General features: G+C 37.8%; 1 protein-coding gene across 1 annotated transcript; it reads right to left on the reverse strand.

The window, feature by feature from the left end:
* Positions 1–2316: 2316 nt before the first annotated feature.
* LOC107784079 (GDSL esterase/lipase At5g03980) lies at positions 2317–18082 on the reverse strand. The gene is made up of 5 exons (XM_075239307.1): positions 10299–18082; positions 4671–4923; positions 4410–4558; positions 3702–3975; positions 2317–2731 (listed from the first exon to the last, which is right to left on the reverse strand). The coding sequence occupies exons 1-5, from the start codon at positions 10599–10601 to the stop codon at positions 2514–2516; spliced, it is 1197 nt and encodes a 398-aa protein (XP_075095408.1). The 5' UTR covers positions 10602–18082; the 3' UTR covers positions 2317–2513.
* Between the last annotated feature and the right edge of the window lie 1014 nt (positions 18083–19096).

A 19096-nucleotide genomic window follows, 5' to 3' on the forward strand; every position in this document is an offset into this window, starting at 1 on the left:
GCCCACGTCCCGAAATCCAAAAAAAGTCACAAAATCGAAAGCCCATTCACTCACGAGTCTAACCATACCAAATGTACTCAAATCCGATAACAAAATCTCATTCAAATCATCAAAATCCCAACTCAAGAGTTTTCCCTCTTTTTCTCCAATTTCTCATCCCAAATCACAAATTAGATGATAAAATTAAAGATAAAATCATGGGATTTAACCAAAACCAAGTAAGAATCACTTACCCCAATCAACTCCACGAAAATCCCTTCAAGAATCACCCAATTCCGTGTTCTCTGGCTCAAAATATGCAAAATGGGTTCAAACCCTCGTTTTTGAAATTAATATTGCCTGCCCAAATATCCTATCGCGATCGCGGAACATTCCTCGCGATCGTGAAGTACAACTATGATGCCCCACATTTTTACCCTACGCGATCGCGGAATCACTCACACAATCGCGGATCACTGCCTCTCATACCTACGCGATCGCATAGAGCATTGGCCACACCTCCCCTCCTGCTCAAATCCTTCTACGTGAACGCGACCTTAGCCATGCGTTCGCGAAGCACATCTTTGCACACATATGCGATCGCGTTCCTAACTCTACGATCGCATAGAACAAGCTCACCTCTGCCCCAAATTAGCTTACGCGATCGCGAATGAATACCGGCGATCGCATACAAGGAAACCAGAACCTTCTGAAACCAGAACTTCAGCTATCAAGTCAAGTACAAAAATGATCCGTTAAGCATCTAAAACTCATCCGAGGTTCCCGGGACCTCAACCAAATATACCAATCAATCCTAAAATACCATACGAATTTAGTCGAGCCTTCGAAACACTCAAAACAACATCAAAACACCAATTACACCCGGATTCAAGCCTAAAGAATTTCTAAACTTTCAAATGCCACAAACGATGTCGAAATCTACAAACCACGTTCGATTGACCTCAAAATTTGCACACAAGTCAAATTCAATATTAAGGACCTATTCCAACTTCCGGAATCGGAATCTGACCCCGATATCAAAAAGTCAACCCCCGGTCAAACTTCCCAAAATTCGACTTTCGTCATTTCAAGCCTAAGTTAGCTACAGGGCTCAAATTCACAGTCTGAACACGCTCCTAAGTCCAAAACCATCCAACAGAGCTAACGGAACCGACGGAACTCCTTTCCGGAGTCGTCTTCACACACTTCCGACTACAGTCAAAATTCTAAGACTTAAGCTTCCATTTTAGGGACTAAGTGTCCCAAAATACTCCGAAATCAAAAACAAGACCTCCCGGCAAGTCACATAAGCAGAAACAGATACGGGAAAAACAGTAAATAGATGGTCGGGGCTAATACAATCAAAATGATCGGCCGGGTCATTACACTTGAATATGACCAAAATTCTTCGTGGTTCGGGTCTACTTACATACGTCGAGCGGCTCAAGCCATAGCCCGAAAGCACGGGGTATTTACATTGATGAAACTTATTCTCTTTGATTTGTTGACCTCTAATCCTTACGACACTTTCTCAACATTTTTTAAACTTAGCATAACCACTTATAACCTCAAGAATAATCGTGTTCTTGAACTTATGTCCATTAACTTACGACAAAATAAACGTACAAATGTACGGGAGGTACAAATGTACGGGAGGTAACAAAAGGCAAGCTGGCCTGATTTCCTTGAATTATCACGCTATATAACATTTTAAAAGCATTGCATGGCTCATTTCAAAAAGTCAACTCTTCTAAAAAAAAAAACATTCCTGGTGTTAATTGGTATTATGAACCATTAAAATATTAAAATATCGTCGGATATGGCTTCCACGCCATCAATTAGCTCACTATCCCCAGCCTTCATAACACAATGTTCACGTATTCTTGTTTTTATTTCAAAATATAAAAAGAAGTTAAGGATAATGTTGTTTTTGGGGTACGTAGACTTCACATCACAAAAGACACAACGTTACACGCCTGACGCCATCACGTCGAGAATGAACATTCCATCTACCGAATGGAAAAAAAGAAAAAGAAAAAGAAAAAAAGCACTCCATCCTTTTTCACATGTTATAATATTTTTTAAACGTTCTAATAGATTGAAAGTTTAATATCCATGTGAGACAAGAACAGAACGTTGTGAAGTGGCTAATATGAAAATTAAAGCAATCATTTCTCCAGTTAACTACAAATCGAAAAATATTAAAAAGAAATAAAGAAAGGTTAAAAAAAATATTACTTCTCTTGTTTGAGGTTTTCTAAGTTAACGTTTTAACTTTTAACCACTAAAACTAAAACGGAAAAAAAAATTAAAAAAAAAAAAAGAAGCTTTATGTTAAATACTGAGCAATTGACCTTGGAAGAAAACGTCTATATCCTTTTTCTACTAAATGGATTGAATACATTCTAATTTATGACAATGGCTTCGCTCCGCATTGCTCTATATACAAATGAGAAAGAAATGAGAGGCCTATTTTTAAATTTTTAATAGATCTATTGATGAACTTTGCGAAGAAAAAGAAAAGGAAGCCTAAATTAAGCTTGGCATTTCAATTTTGGTAGCATGTTATCGATTAGCCATCTTGCCAACCATTTGTAGGCTTGTTGTGTCAAATGAATTCCGTCCCAACTGATGTAAGTACTAGGGTCGGTACAAATTTGCAGTCCTGGAGCTCCACATATTCTATTTTTGTCGTAATTATATTTTTCTCCTATTCCACAACAAGCCTTCAGTAGAGAGTTTTTGTCAAAACCTGCACATTTCAATCAAAATATATGTAATTGCATGAGATATTCTACTGGGGTGGATTTACACGTATTGTATTGAAAGGAGTTCATGTTAGGTGTTTATCCTTATTTTCTTATCATATTTGATTTTTCTATCTCTTGAAGGAAGGGCAACATATTTACCATAATTGGTTTTACATTTTACAAAAACAAAAATATAATTCTTCCATATTTTGATAGTCTTTTTTTTTGGAGGAAAAAATATTTTAGACTTCTATAAATTGAGGATTCTTCTTTCTCATTTAGCAGCATCCACAACGTAGTCCATAAGGGATTTGAGAATCTTGTTTAGGAGGGAGTTTTTGTGAGACAAGTATTATGTTGTCACTTGTGTGTGCCTCTTTGTGAGGTTGTTCTCTCGATATATTGTACTCTCTTTTATATAGTTGATTGCTCATCTGCACCTGTGGACGTAGGTCAATTGACCGAACCACGTTAAATGTTTGTGTTTCTTTTGATATATTTATCTTCTGTTGTCTAATTTATCGTCGTTGAAAATTTATTTTACTAGCTTCCGTATGATACCTAATCATTTCGATATATAGTTTAATTGACTTCCCTTTAGAAAATTATACCACGCAATATATAACTTGTTGAACCCCTTGACATTAGGGAAGTCTATAACACATGTTTAAATCTCATGCGACGTATTCTTACATTTTTCTAACTCTTTTGTTAGAATTGTTGGCTCTGGCAACCGCCACTGTTTTAGTTTCTTGATCACTTTGGTGTTACTTTCTCAAATGTTATTGCATTTTACGAACTTTATTTTTGGAGAGTGCAGATTGATCATTTCAATAAGGGTGCTCGGGACGAAAAATGGGTGGAAAAGGAATCAATTTATCAAAAGAAAAAAAAATGTTATGTGGACAAATTCTTGTTAAAAGAAAATAAACTAAGGTTAAAAATAGAAAGAATGTTATTTTGAGTACTTACCAAGATTTGCGGCATTTTGTAGAAGCCAGAGATAGGCATTGTAGTAGTCACCATAAACCAATGTAATATTTGGATGTCCTTTCTTCAGCTCTTGAATGGCTTTTTGCAAATGATGATTGTAGAGAATTGCCAAGTCATTTAGATCTTTCAAGCAATGATTATCATCGTACGCAGTTGAATTATTGGTCAAAAACGTTGTTAGCAAATTTGGTATACAACCAATTGGGAAATTTCCAGGAATGACAATTCGGACAGCTCCAAACCCAATGATAGTCTGAAAGAGGTAATGAATTAATTAGCAAAATGTTTCTAATCAAAGGCAACTAAAATGTCTTTCTATTAATGCTCGTGATACTGTACTAGTGGTAAAAATTAGATAACTTGTACCCGATATAGTTATAAATCAAGTTAATTTAACTCTAAAGAGAAACATCAGTCTCAAATTGAGATGAAAAATATACATATGGATCCAATAGATCTTTGTGGTCCGGCCCTTTTCTGGACCTTGCGCATAGAATAAGCTTAGTACACCGGACTATCTTTTTAAGTGTTATAATTTATGCGAAATACATATATCATGCATTTATTGATTTGCTGCAAATATTGGTGAATAGACGTAAACATTAATGCTCGTGATTATTTGTCTAAGGCAACCAAACATCTTTCGTGAGTTTCACATACTAAAAACAGAGAAAATGGAAAGCGTACTTTAACAGCATTGACAATGGTCTGAACAACTTCAGGGACCATAGCTCTAAGTTCCTCCATTGCTTTACCTTGCAATAAACTATAATTAAACTCATTTCCTCCTATTTCTCCAACCAGGAAAAGTGCCTTCTTTAGGTCTTCTGAGCATTCTAGCAAAGACAAAAGAAAATAAATAAGTAAAAACAAAAAACACTATTCTGTAATTAATGAATGACCAAACAATATCGTTTCCTTTTGAAAAAATTTCGAAAATATAATTACCAGTAGAGCAAGTGGATTTGAAATGAGAAGACATCCAATCAAGTTGCACATTTAATGAACTATTGGTTACTGAATTAGAAATCTTCTTCTCAGCCATGATTTCACCTGGCAAAACAGTAGCTCCTGCTACTGCGAAATTTGCACCATGTGTGAAATTTCCATTCTGATCCTTGTAGGGATTTAGGAAAGGAAGACCACATTCCAATGCTGTATAATAAGATAGCTTCAAATATCCATTAAAAAGTGTGACATATAGTCATTGACATTAAATAACTAAATGTAATTATTAGGTCAGCTAAGAAAAAATCATCAATAAAAATAGTGATCTTTCACTTTATTATGACTTTACTAATACAACGGGTTAAGTTCAGCGCATGAAATTAACCCTAAATTTAAGGCCAGTTAACTTTTCAAGAAAATGGAAAATCCTAGAGAATATTGAAGTTGTGTACGCAACTTCAAGAAATTAATAATGTCAAATTTTAGCTTTTCTTGACCTAGTCCATCTCAGTCCAAGAAACTTTTAGGCTGATCAATGATCCGCCCATTTATTGACTTGTTCTATTTTGACCCTGTTGAAATTGTCAAAAGTCCCACATCGGTGGATGACAATTTTGAATGGGAATTTCACCCTATAAAAGGAGGCTTAATGTTTAGGATTTAAACACACCTCTCATTTGCCTTTTTATCTTCTTAAGGCATTTGTATCCTCTCTGTTTAGTATTATTTCACTTGTAATTTTGGAATGGAATAAAATATTGATTGTGTCCGAGGAAGTAGGCAAAATTGGCAGAACCTCGTAAATTCTGGTGTTCTTTTATTGTTGTCTTATTGTCTTGTTTATTATTTAGTGGTTGTCATAATTTTTGGTATAGTAGTTGTGACTCATTCACACTATATACATTTGGCTTCTGCAACAATTGGTATCAGAGCCAAGGTACTGTCTAAGTATGCTCTGTGGTTGCAGCATAGTCTGATCTTCCACATCAGAAAAGATCTATCTTGGTAACTGAGTCAAGGTTCTGTCCGAGTATACTCTGTGGTTGCAGCTTAGTCTGATCTTCCACACCAGAAAGGAAATAATCTTGATTTGTGTCGTCAGCTACTAAATAATATTTGTGTCAAAATGGGAGACAGTAAACAAAAAGAATCAACATCAAGTGTCAATAATACGTCATCGTTGACATCTTCGCTTATGACAAGAATTGTGTCAAATGCGAAATTTGCGGCATAAATTTTTGACGGGTCAGGACATTTTGGGATGTGGCAAGGCGAGGTTCTAGATGTTCTTTTTCAACAAGGGCTAGATCTTGCCATTGAAGAAAAGAAGCCAGATGTTATTGGAGAAGAAGATTGAAAAATTATCAATCGTGGTGCTTGCGGTACCATTCGATCCTACCTTGCTAGAGAGCAGAAATATCCATACACAAAGGAAACTTCTGCAAGTAAATTATGGAAAGCACTGGAGGATAAATTTTTGAAAAAAAAAGTCAAAATATATTGTACATGAAGAAGAGACTGTTTCGCTTCACCTATGTTCCTGGTACCACAATGAATGAACATATCACCAGTTTCAATACGTTGGACACAGATTTGCAAAATATGGATGCAACTTTTGATGATGGTGACTTGGCCTTGATGTTGTTGGGGTCACTTCCTACTGAGTACGAGCACCTTGAAACTACTCTACTCCATGAAAATGACGAAATTTCTCTCAGAGAAGTTTGTTCGGCTTTGTACAGCTATGAACAAAGAAAGGGAGAAAAACAGAAGGGCGGAAAAGGAGAAGCACTATTTGTGAGGGGTCGTCCTCAAAATCAAACGAGGACTAAGAAGGGAAGATCCAAGTCGAGATCTAGACCAAGCAAAGATGAATGTGCATTTTGTCGAGAAAAGGGGCACCGGAAGAAAGACTGTCCGAAGTTGAAGAATAAGGTCAGACATAACAATGGAAAGGCCATTATGGATTCAAATGTAGCTGATTGTGATGATTCAGACTTCTCATTAGTTACAACAGAGTTATCAACATCATCAGACATATGGTTGATGGACTCGGCTTGTAGCTATCATATGTGTCTCAACAAGGACTGGTTCGTGAATTTTCAAGAAGGAGAATATGGAGTCATCCACACAGCGGATAAAAGCCCTCTTACCTCATATGGCATTGGTTCAATAAGATTAAGGAGCCATGATGGAATGATCAGAACATTAACAGATGTTCGATATGTACCGGGTTTGAAGAAGAATCTCATCTCTGTGGGAGCCCTAGAATCAAAAGGGTTCAAAATCATTGCAGAAAATGGAGTGATGAGAATATGCTCCGGTGCACTAGTGGTAATGAAGGCCAATCGGAAGAACAATAACATGTACTGCTATCGTGGTAGCACAGTTATTGGGACAGCAACAGTGACATCCAGTGATGACAAAGAGGCAGAAGCAACCAGGCTATGGCACATGCGCTTGGGACATGCTGGAGGAAAATCCTTGAAAGCTCTATCTAATCAAGGATTGTTAAAAGGCGTAAAGACTTGCAACTTGGAGTTTTGCGAGCATTGTGTCAAAGGGAAACAGACAAGGGTTAAATTTGGTACAGCGATCCATAATACTAAAGGCATTTTGGATTATGTACACTCTGATGTTTGGGGTGCTTTCAAAACACCTTCATTGGGTGGGAAGCACTATTTTGTAACCTTTGTTGATGATTTTTTTCCGAAGAGTGTGGGTGTATACAATGAAGAGGAAAGATTAAGTGTTGGGAATTTTTCTCAAATGAAAAACGATGGTGGAGAATCAAACAGGCAGGAGGATCAAGTGTATTCGCACAGACAATGGAGGTGAATACAAAAATGATCATTTCAATAAGGTCTGTGAAAATGATGGCATCGTCCGACACTTCACTGTCAGACATACACCACAACAGAATGGAGTGGCAGAACGTATGAACCGGACTTTACTGGAGAAGGTACGGTGTATGTTGTCCAATGCTGGCTTGGGCAAAGAATTTTGGGCTGAGGCAATTACATATGCATGCCACCTCATTAATCGTCTACCATCTGCTGCTATTGATGGCAAGACACCATTTGAAAAATGGTATGGAAAACCTGATGTAGATTATGACTCTTTGCACGTGTTTGGCTCAATTGCATACTATCATGTGAAAGAGTCAAAATTGGATCCGAGAGTAAAGAAGGCTATATTTATGGGGATTACTTCTGGAGTCAAAGGATACCACTTATGATGTCCGGAGACAAGGAATATTATATTCAGCAGAGATGTTACCTTTGATGAATCTGCCATAACAGATAAGGTGACAGTTGAAGATGTCAAACAAACTGGTGGTGCATCAAAGCAGGTGGAGTTTGAGGGAAAATTTATTTTTCCTACACAAGAAGCAGAGGAGGAAACTCATGAATATTACCCTCTGGAAGAAGAGCCAGTAGAAAGGGAGATTCCAACGCAGGAACCTCGACAACAACTTGAATCAATAGCAACCAGCAGGCCAAAAAGGACAATAACGAAACATGTTCGTCTCATAGAGACGGTTGCTTGTGCAATGTCAATTGTAGCTGATGGTGTTCCTACCACTTATAAAGACGCAATCCAAAGTTCAGAAGAAGATAAGTGGATGATTGCCATGAATGAAGAAATGCAGTCCCTTCATCAGAATCATACATGGAAATTGGCCAATCTCCCGAAGGGAAAGAAAGCAATTGGGTACAAATGGGTATTTGCAAAGAAAGAAGGATTTCCTAACCAAGAAGATGTTCGCTACAAAGCAAGATTGGTGGCCAAAGGATATGCTCAAAAGGAGGGAATTGATTACAATGAAGTATTTTCTCCAGTTGTAAAACATTCCTCCATTAGAATTATGTTGGCTTTGGTAGCACAGTTAGATTTGGAACTAGTTCAGATGGATGTAAAAACTGCATTTTTACATGGAAACTTGGAGGAGAAAATCTACATGACTCAGTCAGAAGGATTCAAAGTTGCTGGAAAAGAAAATATGGTATGCAAACTTGAAAAATCATTGTACGGATTGAAACAATCTTCTAGACAATGGTACAAGCGATTTGACAAGTTTATATTGCGGCAAGGGTACAAGAGAAGCAAATACTATCATTGTGTGTATTTGCGCAAACTTAATGATGGTTCCTTTGTATATCTTCTCCTATATGTTGATGATATGTTGATAACTTCCAAGAATTCGGAAAAAATTGATAAGTTGAAGATTCAACTGAAGGAGGAGTTCGAGATGAAGGATCTGGGTGAGGCAAAGAAAATTATTGGCATGGAGATAATAAGAGATAGACGTTCAAAGAAACTCTGTTTATCTCAGAAAGAATATCTGAAGAGAGTACTACAGCGTTTTGGCATAGATAAGAAGACTAAGCCAATTAGTACGCCACTTGCTCCCCATTTTAAGCTAAGTACTACTATGTCGACAAAGGATGAAACTGATGAAACTGAACAGGAGTATATGTTAAGGGTACCATATGCAAATGTTGTTGGTAGCTTGATGTATGCAATAGTTTGTACGAGACCTGACATTTCACAAGCCGTTGGAGTTATTAGCAGATATATGCATAATCCAGGAAAGGAGCATTGGCAAGCTGTGAAATGGATTCTACGGTATATTCATAGTACTGTAGATGTTGGGTTAGTTTTTTAGCAAGAAGGCAATCGGTCTGTAGTTGGATATTGTGACTCAGATTTTGCGGGTGATCAGGAAAAACGAAGGTCAACTACTGGTTATGTGTTTACTTTTGCAAAGGCACTAGTTAGTTGGAAGTCTACTTTACAGTCAATAGTTGCTTTGTCTACAACAGAGGCAGAGTACATGGCTATTACAGAGGCTGTGAAGGAGGCAATTTGGCTTCAGGGGTTGCTAAAAGAACTTGGTATTGAACAAAAAAATATTATAATTTTTTGTGATAGTCAAAGTGCTATTCAATTAGCGAAGAACCAAGTTAATCATGCAAGGACGAAGCACATTGATGTTCGGTATCATTTCGTACGAGAAATCATAGAAGAAGGTGGAGTCACGGTGAAGAAAATTCATACTACGGAGAACCCTGCTGATATGCTGACAAAAATTGTGACTGCGGTCAAGTTTCAACATTGTTTGAATTTGATCAACATTGTTGAACACTAAAGATTGAAGATGAAGACACAACCAAAATTTGTTATTGAGAGAAAATTGAAGATGTGGAATTTTGCCAAGGTGGAGATTTGTTAAAATTGTCAAAAGTCCCACATCGGTGGATGACAATTTTGAATGGGAATTTCACTCTATAAAAGGAGGCTTAATGTTTAGGATTTAGGTACACCTCTCATTTGCCTTTTATCTTCTTAAGGCATTTGTATCTTTTCTCTTTAGTATTATTTCACTTGTAATTTTGGAGTGAAATAAAATATTGATTGTGTCCGAGGAAGTAGGCAAAATTGGCCGAACCTCGTAAATTCTGGTGTTCTTTTATTGTTGTCTTATTGTCTTGTTTATTATTTAGTGGTTGTCATAATTTTTGGTATAGTAATTGTGACTCATTCACACTATATACATTTGACTTCCGCAACAGACCCGTCCAAAATCAACCCAATCCGCCCATTTGACACCCCTATGCGTACCTATGAAATCGACATGAGCAAACCATCAGAACATCGTCCAGTTGATTTGTTCTGGAAAAAGTTTTCACCATAAGGAAGTTTTGCAAAGGGAGAAAAAGCTCCAACGAGGCTCTCTCTAATGAAGTTGCCAGTATCAGAAAGTGAGTCACCCAACTGATATATTTTGTCAAACTTGCATTTCATCAATGTTGGAACTTGAGGGATTAGCACTTGAGCATCAGTTTTCTGCAAAAATTGTAAAAGAACCAAGAAACTGACTATGGAAAGAACTCGTAAGAGATCAAGTACTCTAATGGTCAATGCCATAGCTCAAATTTTGATGAAAAATATTTAGGAGTATGGACCTAATTATAACTACTACATGCACTTTGTCAAAAACTAAATAGTAAACAAACAAAATCTATCAAGTGATATTTATGTGTGCATCTAACAAGGCAGCTATATTATATTATGTTGAGTGAAGTGTACGTATTGCTAAATTCCTGTTTCGATGACCAACTCTTTTGTTATTCGGTCCTTGTTTGCGTCGTTAGTATTTTACCGGATACTGGCTCCTCTTACCATTACCTATATCAAGTAACTCTACCTACCGATACTTAGAAAAATATCACCGGCCATTATTTACATATGCCACTCTCAATTAGTGATTCGTGTCACAGTCCAGAATTCTCACCCTCGAAATCGTGATGGCGCGTAACATTTCACTTGCTAGTTATTAACCATTTTTAATAATTCAAATCAAATGAAAATCAATAAACTAAATAAACTTAAATGAAGTAGATAAATCTGATGCACGACGATATCCAGATACAAATTCCAAGACTGGTGTCACGAATACACGAGCGTCTAGAGTACTACAAATAATAGTCTGAATGAAAGCATAACTGTCTGAATCGAAATAAACAACTAGAGTAATGTAGAAGGGGACTTCAGGGCTGTGAACGTTGTGCACCTGTACCTCAAGTCTCCGTCAAGCACCAGATCCGAGCAATCTACTGACCGCCGCTAGGACCGACTCCAAAATCTGCCCAAGAAGTGCAGAGTGTAGTAACCGACTCCATGTACTCTGTAAGTGCCGAGCCTAACCTCGATAAAGTAGTGGCGAGGCTAAGGCGGGTCACCTAAAATAACCTCTACGCAGTAATAATAATAACAACGGGGAAGGAAATAGGAAATGACGGTAAAATAGTTAACTTATGATAATGAGCTCAATCCTCGCACACATAGACTCCGGAATATCTGACCTCAAAATATCATATAAAATGGCTGAAAACTAACACAATAACACAATGAGTACACTTTAATTGTGTTTGAATATAGTCAATTTATACTCATTGCGTGTTTTCTGTTGTGTAGGTTCAGATTTCGGGTCAAAACTTAGAGCTAAAAGAGAATAAAAAAAGAATTTTGAAATCTGAATAGAAGTTTGAGAGTTAAGTCGGAATCGAGTTCGGGTGTCAAGGACCCGGTGCACATATAAAATAATAGAAGAAAAAGCCAGAAGTGCATTAGAAGCTTAAAGTTTCAACCCCTCTGAAAAGTGGCACTAACACATCATGTGTTAGGCCTTGGTAAACGATGGGATAACCCATTTTTTGGCTTCTGGCGAGAACAAGGAAGCGTGCGTTCTTTTGGTTAAGCTTCAGAAAAGCTCCACTAATGCGGCTCACACTGCGTCGCAATGGACGACGCACTAATATAATTTTTTGCCCAGTTAATTCTAATTCGGCTCATAGAGAGTATTTTAGTCCAGGTCCATCCATACTCGATATAAATACAGTGTAAAAATACTTTTTTTATAGGATATTCGACCTAGGAGAGTTTTGGAGAGCTACCACGGCCTAAACACACAAAATTTCATCAATTCTCTTGCCAACAATCGGTGCAAAAATGAGAGTTTGTATTGTAAAGTTATCTTTGGTGTTTTCTATATTCTTAAACTTATTTGTGATGATTTTCTCCATATCTATGGAGTGGTTCTTTCCCTAGGGTTTCGACGGATATGGTATTTTAATTGATATTTGTGGATTTAACTCTAGTTTAATTGTGTGATTACGTTTATGGAGCTTTGAATTGTTTGCAACTTTACTCGCCGGTTTATTTAATCGAAAGAGGAATATTTTGGTGATTATATTTGCATTATTTGGTTTGGTTTAATTTAGTGATTCTTCTAAGTAATCGAGAGAGCTTTATGAATTGTTGATTAAGCCAAGTTACGAGAATATTCGAGAGACGTTTTCCTAAAGACTAGTCCATTAACGTATTCTTGCATATCTTCACAGTACTTCATATTAGTTTATTTTGTAGAGTTCATATTTAATCGAGAGAGGAATCTTTAACCTTACGTTTAAGCTAATCATCGAGCGAATTCGTGAAAATCATTAGAACATTAGAAGTGAATTTAAACAGAGTTAAATCTCGAATAGCTATCGTACACCTATCATGTCGCAACCCTTAATTCTCATATTGTTTACAACCCGTAAGTTCAACTCTCTTCTCTGTGATTAGGTCTAATTACTAGTAATCTTAATTTAGTAATTAATTGTAGCAGTAATCACTCGAAATCAAGTGTTGATCATCCTGAATAGCAAATAATCCAGAAATTACTCTAACATTATTTAAATCCAATCCATGTAGAGAAGATAATTAAAATATACTATCTTTGCCTAGCGAGCATCAATTTCATGTTGTGTTCTATGCTCGTCAAATTTTGACGTCGTTGCCGGGGATTGGCAATCAATAGTGTTCAAAATAATTTTTGGTGCTAATTCAGGAAGTTTTTTTATTTTATTTTATTTTTCTTTTTTTTTATTCTTCACGGGTTTCCTCTTCTGTGTGTAGGCAACAGATTGACGTCTCTGGTGTATGACTCGATCTTCTTCAAAGGAATTGATTCCAAACAATTCAGAAGTAGAAAAGAGTCTGCGACAGTTGAAGAAAGAGAAAGAACTCACCGAAAAAATATTGGGGCAACTTTCAACCCCAGAACACATGGCTAAAAACGGTGAAGACGAGGTAGAATTAGCTGTAAGAGAAGTAGCACAATAAGAAGATGCACGAGTAGCAGCTAAGCCTGCCCCGTACAACTACTGATGAGACCGTTAATGATGATGGGGGTCGAAAATTCAATCTAAATCGACCCTTGATTGAAGACCAGTTCGAGAATGCAGTACCCAGACCTGGTAGAGCATTGGGTGATTATGACAGAACAGTCTACAATCAGGGACTATCCAGTGTCAGACCTCCGCCAGTAGCAGCAAATAATTTTGAGTTGAAGCAAGGCTTGCTTTAAACTATTCTGAACAATTGTATCTTTAGAGGAAAGGTGAATGAGGATCCTAACACTCACTTGATGTATTTTGAGGAAATCATGAACACCTTCCAGTATAACGGAGTGTTGAAAGATGATGTATACTTAAGGGTATTCCCCTTTTCACTGAAGGATGTCGCGAAGCACTGGCTTCATAGCTTACCAACGGGGTCGATCAGGACATTGAAAGATATGACTAGAAAGTTTCTTGACAAATACTTCCCAGCTGCAAAAATAGTGAAGTTCAGAAGGGAAATTCACAACTTCTGCCAGACGGACACTGCAACAATTTTCGAGGCTTGGGAAAGATTCAAGGAGATATAATAAAGTGTCAGCATAATGGGATTGAATTGTGGATGCAACTCCAGGACTTTTGGGATGGACTGACACCTCCCCCACGACGAACTCTGAACACTGCAGTTGGAGGTCCTTTAATGAAGAAGACTGCTGAGGATATTGTGGCAATTCTTGATGAGCTATCTGAAGATACTAACCAGTGGCCTGCTGAGAGTAATGATAGAAGAAGATCTGTTAGGGTTCATCAAGTAGATTCAAACACCGTAGTGTGAGCCCAATTAGAAGCCATGGCCAAAGAGATAAGAAATTTGACCTTAGCCAAAGTTCAGAGCCAACCATCACCAGTTTATGATTTCTATGGAATGGCTCATCCAACGCATGAGTGTCAGGTCACAGCTACATATGAAGTGTTAAATGTTATAGGAAGCTATGATAGAGGTAACTACCGGAGTGGTAATAATTTCAATCCTATGGGACAGATGCACCCAGGCTTTTCTTGGAATTCACCAAGTGGTAGCTTGAACTCGTGGCAGCAAAATAATTCTAGACCTCATGGACAAGGACTCCCTGCTGATACTGAAAGAAATACAAAAGAGACAATAAATGCAGTGTTTTGAGGAGTGGGCATGAGTTGGAGGATCTCATATCAAAGCGAAAGGATGAGACGGTTGAAAGACAGGTGAAGATTGTGGAGGAATAGAAAATCAACAACATTCAAGAAGGTGAAGTGAGGGTAGATGAGGATTTGAAGAAGAAAGGGAAGATTAAAGCTCAGAAAAAGAAGAAAAATGATAATTCAACAAATAATGAGACTGAAGAGAGCAAATACATGTATGTTCTACCTTTCCCCCAGAAGCAACGAAGAGAGAAGTTGGACAAACAATTCGAGCGCTTTCCAGAAGTGTTCAAGCAGGTGGATATGTGAATATACCTTTCATAGAGGTGCTTTCGCAGGTGCCAACTTATGCCAAATTCATGAAGGAAATATTGTCCAAGAAGCGGAAAGTAGAAAAAACATCGGTTGTCAAGCTGACAAAGCATTTTAGTGCCATCTTATAAGATAAACTCCCTCAAAAATATGGAGATCCAGTAAGTTTTACTATACCTTGCTCTTTAGGAAGTACTAAATTTCAAAAATCTCTGTGTAATTCAGGTGCTTCTATTAATCTTATGCCTTTGTCTATTTTCATGAAATTGGAGGGAGAGATTTGAGAGATCAGGTCGGTACCTGTGTCCTTGCAGCTGGCGGATCAGACAACAATCATACCAGAAGGAATAGTAGAAGATGTGCTAGTTCAGGTGGATAAATTTGTGTTCCCTGTGGACTTCATTATGGTGAACATGGAGGAGAATAGAGAGGTTCTGCTGATTTTAGGAAGACCCTTCTTGGCTACGGGCAGAGCAATTCTAGATATTCAGGAAAGGCAGCTCATGCTCAGAGTGGGAGATGAAAGACTGATCTTGAAGATGGAAGGAGAAAAGGCGGCCTTGAAAGAGCAAATTGGAAAGAGTGAAGCTAATAAGTATGGGGTGTACCCAAAGAAGGCGGAAAAGAAGCTCTCAGCATAGATGTGTGCATTGGGTCAGGCATGCAAAGGAGATCCCGACTTCGATTGCGACCCCAGCTAGATGAATCAGGGAAGATTCCTTTACCTCTTGCTTTTTATTTGTGTGCTATGTGAACATGCCATAATTTAAAGTGTGGGGTGGGGATATAAATATGTAAATGTGTGTTTGTTTTCGTTTCTTTTGATTGATTTTATTTTTACTTTTCCCGACAATGGATTTCCTCGGCTGTCTTCTTGAGGGATTAAAAAAATATTTTGTTTTTCTTAAGTAGTGTAATAATTGCCCCTTAGTTTTTCTTTGTGATGTGGTTCTTTTCCAAGGTTTTTGCTTGAACCGGTTGTAGTTAGTTTTTTTAATTAGGAATAGAGAAGTCTTGTATTGTGGTGTTAAATAGAGATAACTTGCCTTACCTGTGTTGTGCTTGGAGAGCAATAAGTGATTTAGTTGTGATGCCTAGGCTCAATTCTTGACTCATGGATAAGTACCTTAATTTGTTTGATCTTGACTTTGCTTAACTTTTTTGACTAGAGGGTAGGGATAGATCCGACCCTGAGTGAGGATTTGTTGATATTCTGTGTATGTCAGTTGATGTCTAGAACTTGTCCCGTGTGTTTGCAAAGCGAAATAGTAGTCTTGTTCAGTCTAGGAAGTGATATAGGCATTTCGTTGTTGAGCCAATTATATGTTTATGTCTATAAGATCCTATCTACTTTTCTTGCCTTGAGTCTTGCATCTTCACTTGAAATCTTGTAAACTCGCATTGGTGGCTTGAGATTGAAGATTGATTCTTGAAGCTCGAGCTTGAATTGAGACTTGGATTGACTCTTGAATGCTTACTTCTTATTTAGAAGCTGTGAAGATGGATTTTGAGATGCTGGTCGATGTGTGCATCACGTCAAAACATGACCCCAACCATCGTTGCGCTCGAACAACCTTCTTTATCGATAAGAGTTTAGAACTTGATTCTTGGAAAGTCGGGTTGTTGACATATTATCAAAGCTGACTCTGATTATTTTGTGATCGAAAGACCTCTATTTTTGTATGATGAGAACTAAAACTGCAAGCTTTAATCGTCACAATCTGTGCTTTACGGCGGGATCCTGCAAAACCATCATAGACGAACAAAACGAACAAAAGTTTTCTGCCCCCAATTTGGCACTGAGCAAATTTTGTGAGTTATTGGATAAAGCTGCAGATCAGCTTATTTTATTTGAAAGATGCAAAAATGAAACTAAAGGCTCCGAAAAGGATGTTCTTATATTAGGTGTAAAATTGATAAAACTTAGACTTAGGAGGTGCATCTCCCATGGGTAGTATTGGACTCATATTAGGAAGTGCGTCTCTTATTAGAATGAACACGGTTGACTCAAGCTAGAAAGTGTGTCTCCTACGAGTGAGGTTGAAGGACTCGGACTAGGAAGTGCGTCTCCTAGGAATAAAGGTTCAGATTAGCAAATGTGTCGCCTATTGGAATGACTCAAACTAGGAAGTGTGTCTCCTATTGGAATGACTCAAACTAGGAAATGTGTCTCCTACGATTGAGGTTGAAAGACTTGGACTGGGAAGTGCGTCTCCTAGGATTGATAGTTTAGATTAGGAAGTGTGCCCCTATTGGAATGACTCAAACTAGGAAGTGTGTCTCCTACAAGTGAGGTTGAAAGACTTGGACTAGGAAGTGCGTCTCCTAAGATTGGTGGTTTAGCTTAGAAAGTGTGTCTCCTATTGGAATGACTCAAACTAGGAAGTGCATCTCCTACGAGTGAGGTTGAAAGACTTGACTAGGAAGTGCGTCTCCTAGGATTGGTGGTTTAGATTAGGAAGTGTGTTTCCTATTGGAATGACTCAAACTAGGAAGTGTGTCTCCTACGAGTGAGGTTGAAAGACTTGGACTAGGAAGTGCGTCTCCTAGGATTGGTAGTTTAGATTAGGAAGTGCGTCTCCTACTGGAATGACTCAAACTAGGAAGTGCATCTCCTACGACTGAGGTTGAAAGACTTAGACTAGGAAGTGTGTCTCCTAGGATTGGTAGGCCATCTCATTTGAGACATCAACCTTTTTCACAATTTCATTCACAATACCACTGTGTTCTTACACGGAGTCCGATCTCGGCCCGATCGGCGAGGCCATCTCATTTGAGATATCACCCATATTCAGTTTGTCATCTCAATTCATATTTCTTTCCCATACTTTCAATATAATGGCATGAGTGGCCCCAATTATAAATTTATTCTTGGCGCTAGGCCGTATTTCATAATTCAAGTTCTTTTTCACGTTCCAACATTATTATTATCAACAACAATAAGGCTTCCCATTCAAGACGTTAAATTCACATATGAGCAATTTAGGAGTCTTAGACACATAGAGTCTTTTCATACAATTTGACATAATAACATTTATTTTGATAATGACATGAAGTCTTAACCTTGCTAGCACATATTCCACATTTGGAACGCATCCTCAAATAACAAGATAACATGATGAAGAATTTAGAATAAATATTGAACTTACATCATTCAACACAAACACATTAGAAATCGCCAATTCTATAATGATCAAGGGCTTACTCTAATTACATGAACATTGTGGGGTTCGATTCTAAGAAGAAGGAGGTTTAGCCAACATACCTTAATTGAGCTTCTCAAACTCTAAAATGATCCAGAATTCTTAGCAACTTCAATCTATTTTAGAAATATAACAAGTTGGACCAAAATTAGGAAGATGAACATGGTTTAAATCATTTGAGCATATTATCAAACACTAGGTGTGCATCAATATTTTAAGGCCCTTTTGTGGAAGATTTCATCATTCCCCAACCCATTCTCTATCATTTTTAGCTCACAATCTTCCCATATAGTACAAGGATACATGCATGAAAGGTAAGCACTCGCATCCCCATGAATTACCCTACTAATGGCCCATTATAGTTATATATTGAAATTAAGAGTTTGGGTGATAGAATCTTACCTCTTAGGAAGAAGACCTAGATGCCTCTCTTGATAATCTTCAAGATTTTAAGTGAGAATTGAAGAGTAATGTGATGAAGATCACTTCTCCCTCTAGGATCCTCTCTCTAACTCTAAAAATATCAGAAAATATGATCAAAATGGTCCATGGGATGTGTTTTAACGAAATAGGGTCGGGTTTAAAAACCCCAAAATTGAAGCTTCGGAACGGGTTCTGCGGTCGAATATGCGACCGCATAGTGGTTATGCAGTCCGCGAAACGACCGCGAAAATGAATGCAAGAACTGGAAAAGAAAACTGACCTGGTCTGCGGTCGCATAGTGCACCGTAGAAACTCCCTCCGAAAAATTCCAATGCGGGATATGCGACAAGAATGCGATCCGCAAACGGTTATGCGGTCGCATGGTGGCCACGAAATTAGGCATCAAAAATGCCCCAGAAATCTGCCCCACTCTGCGACCAGTCTGCAATCCGCAGAGTGGTTTTGCGGCCGCAGAAATGCGTACTTCTGCCCAATATTTTCCTTCAACTCCCAGCGTACTATTCAATCCAAAAAGTCCGAACCGCAGCGACCTAAAAATTTCTACTATTATTAACCTCTACGTCTACTTTGGCATCACAAAAATTTGGATTTTTCGGAAAACTTTTACGGGGCCTTACAG

This window comes from Nicotiana tabacum, chromosome 19 (assembly GCF_000715075.1).
Source record: "Nicotiana tabacum cultivar K326 chromosome 19, ASM71507v2, whole genome shotgun sequence".
NCBI classification, from domain to species: Eukaryota; Viridiplantae; Streptophyta; class Magnoliopsida; order Solanales; family Solanaceae; genus Nicotiana; species Nicotiana tabacum.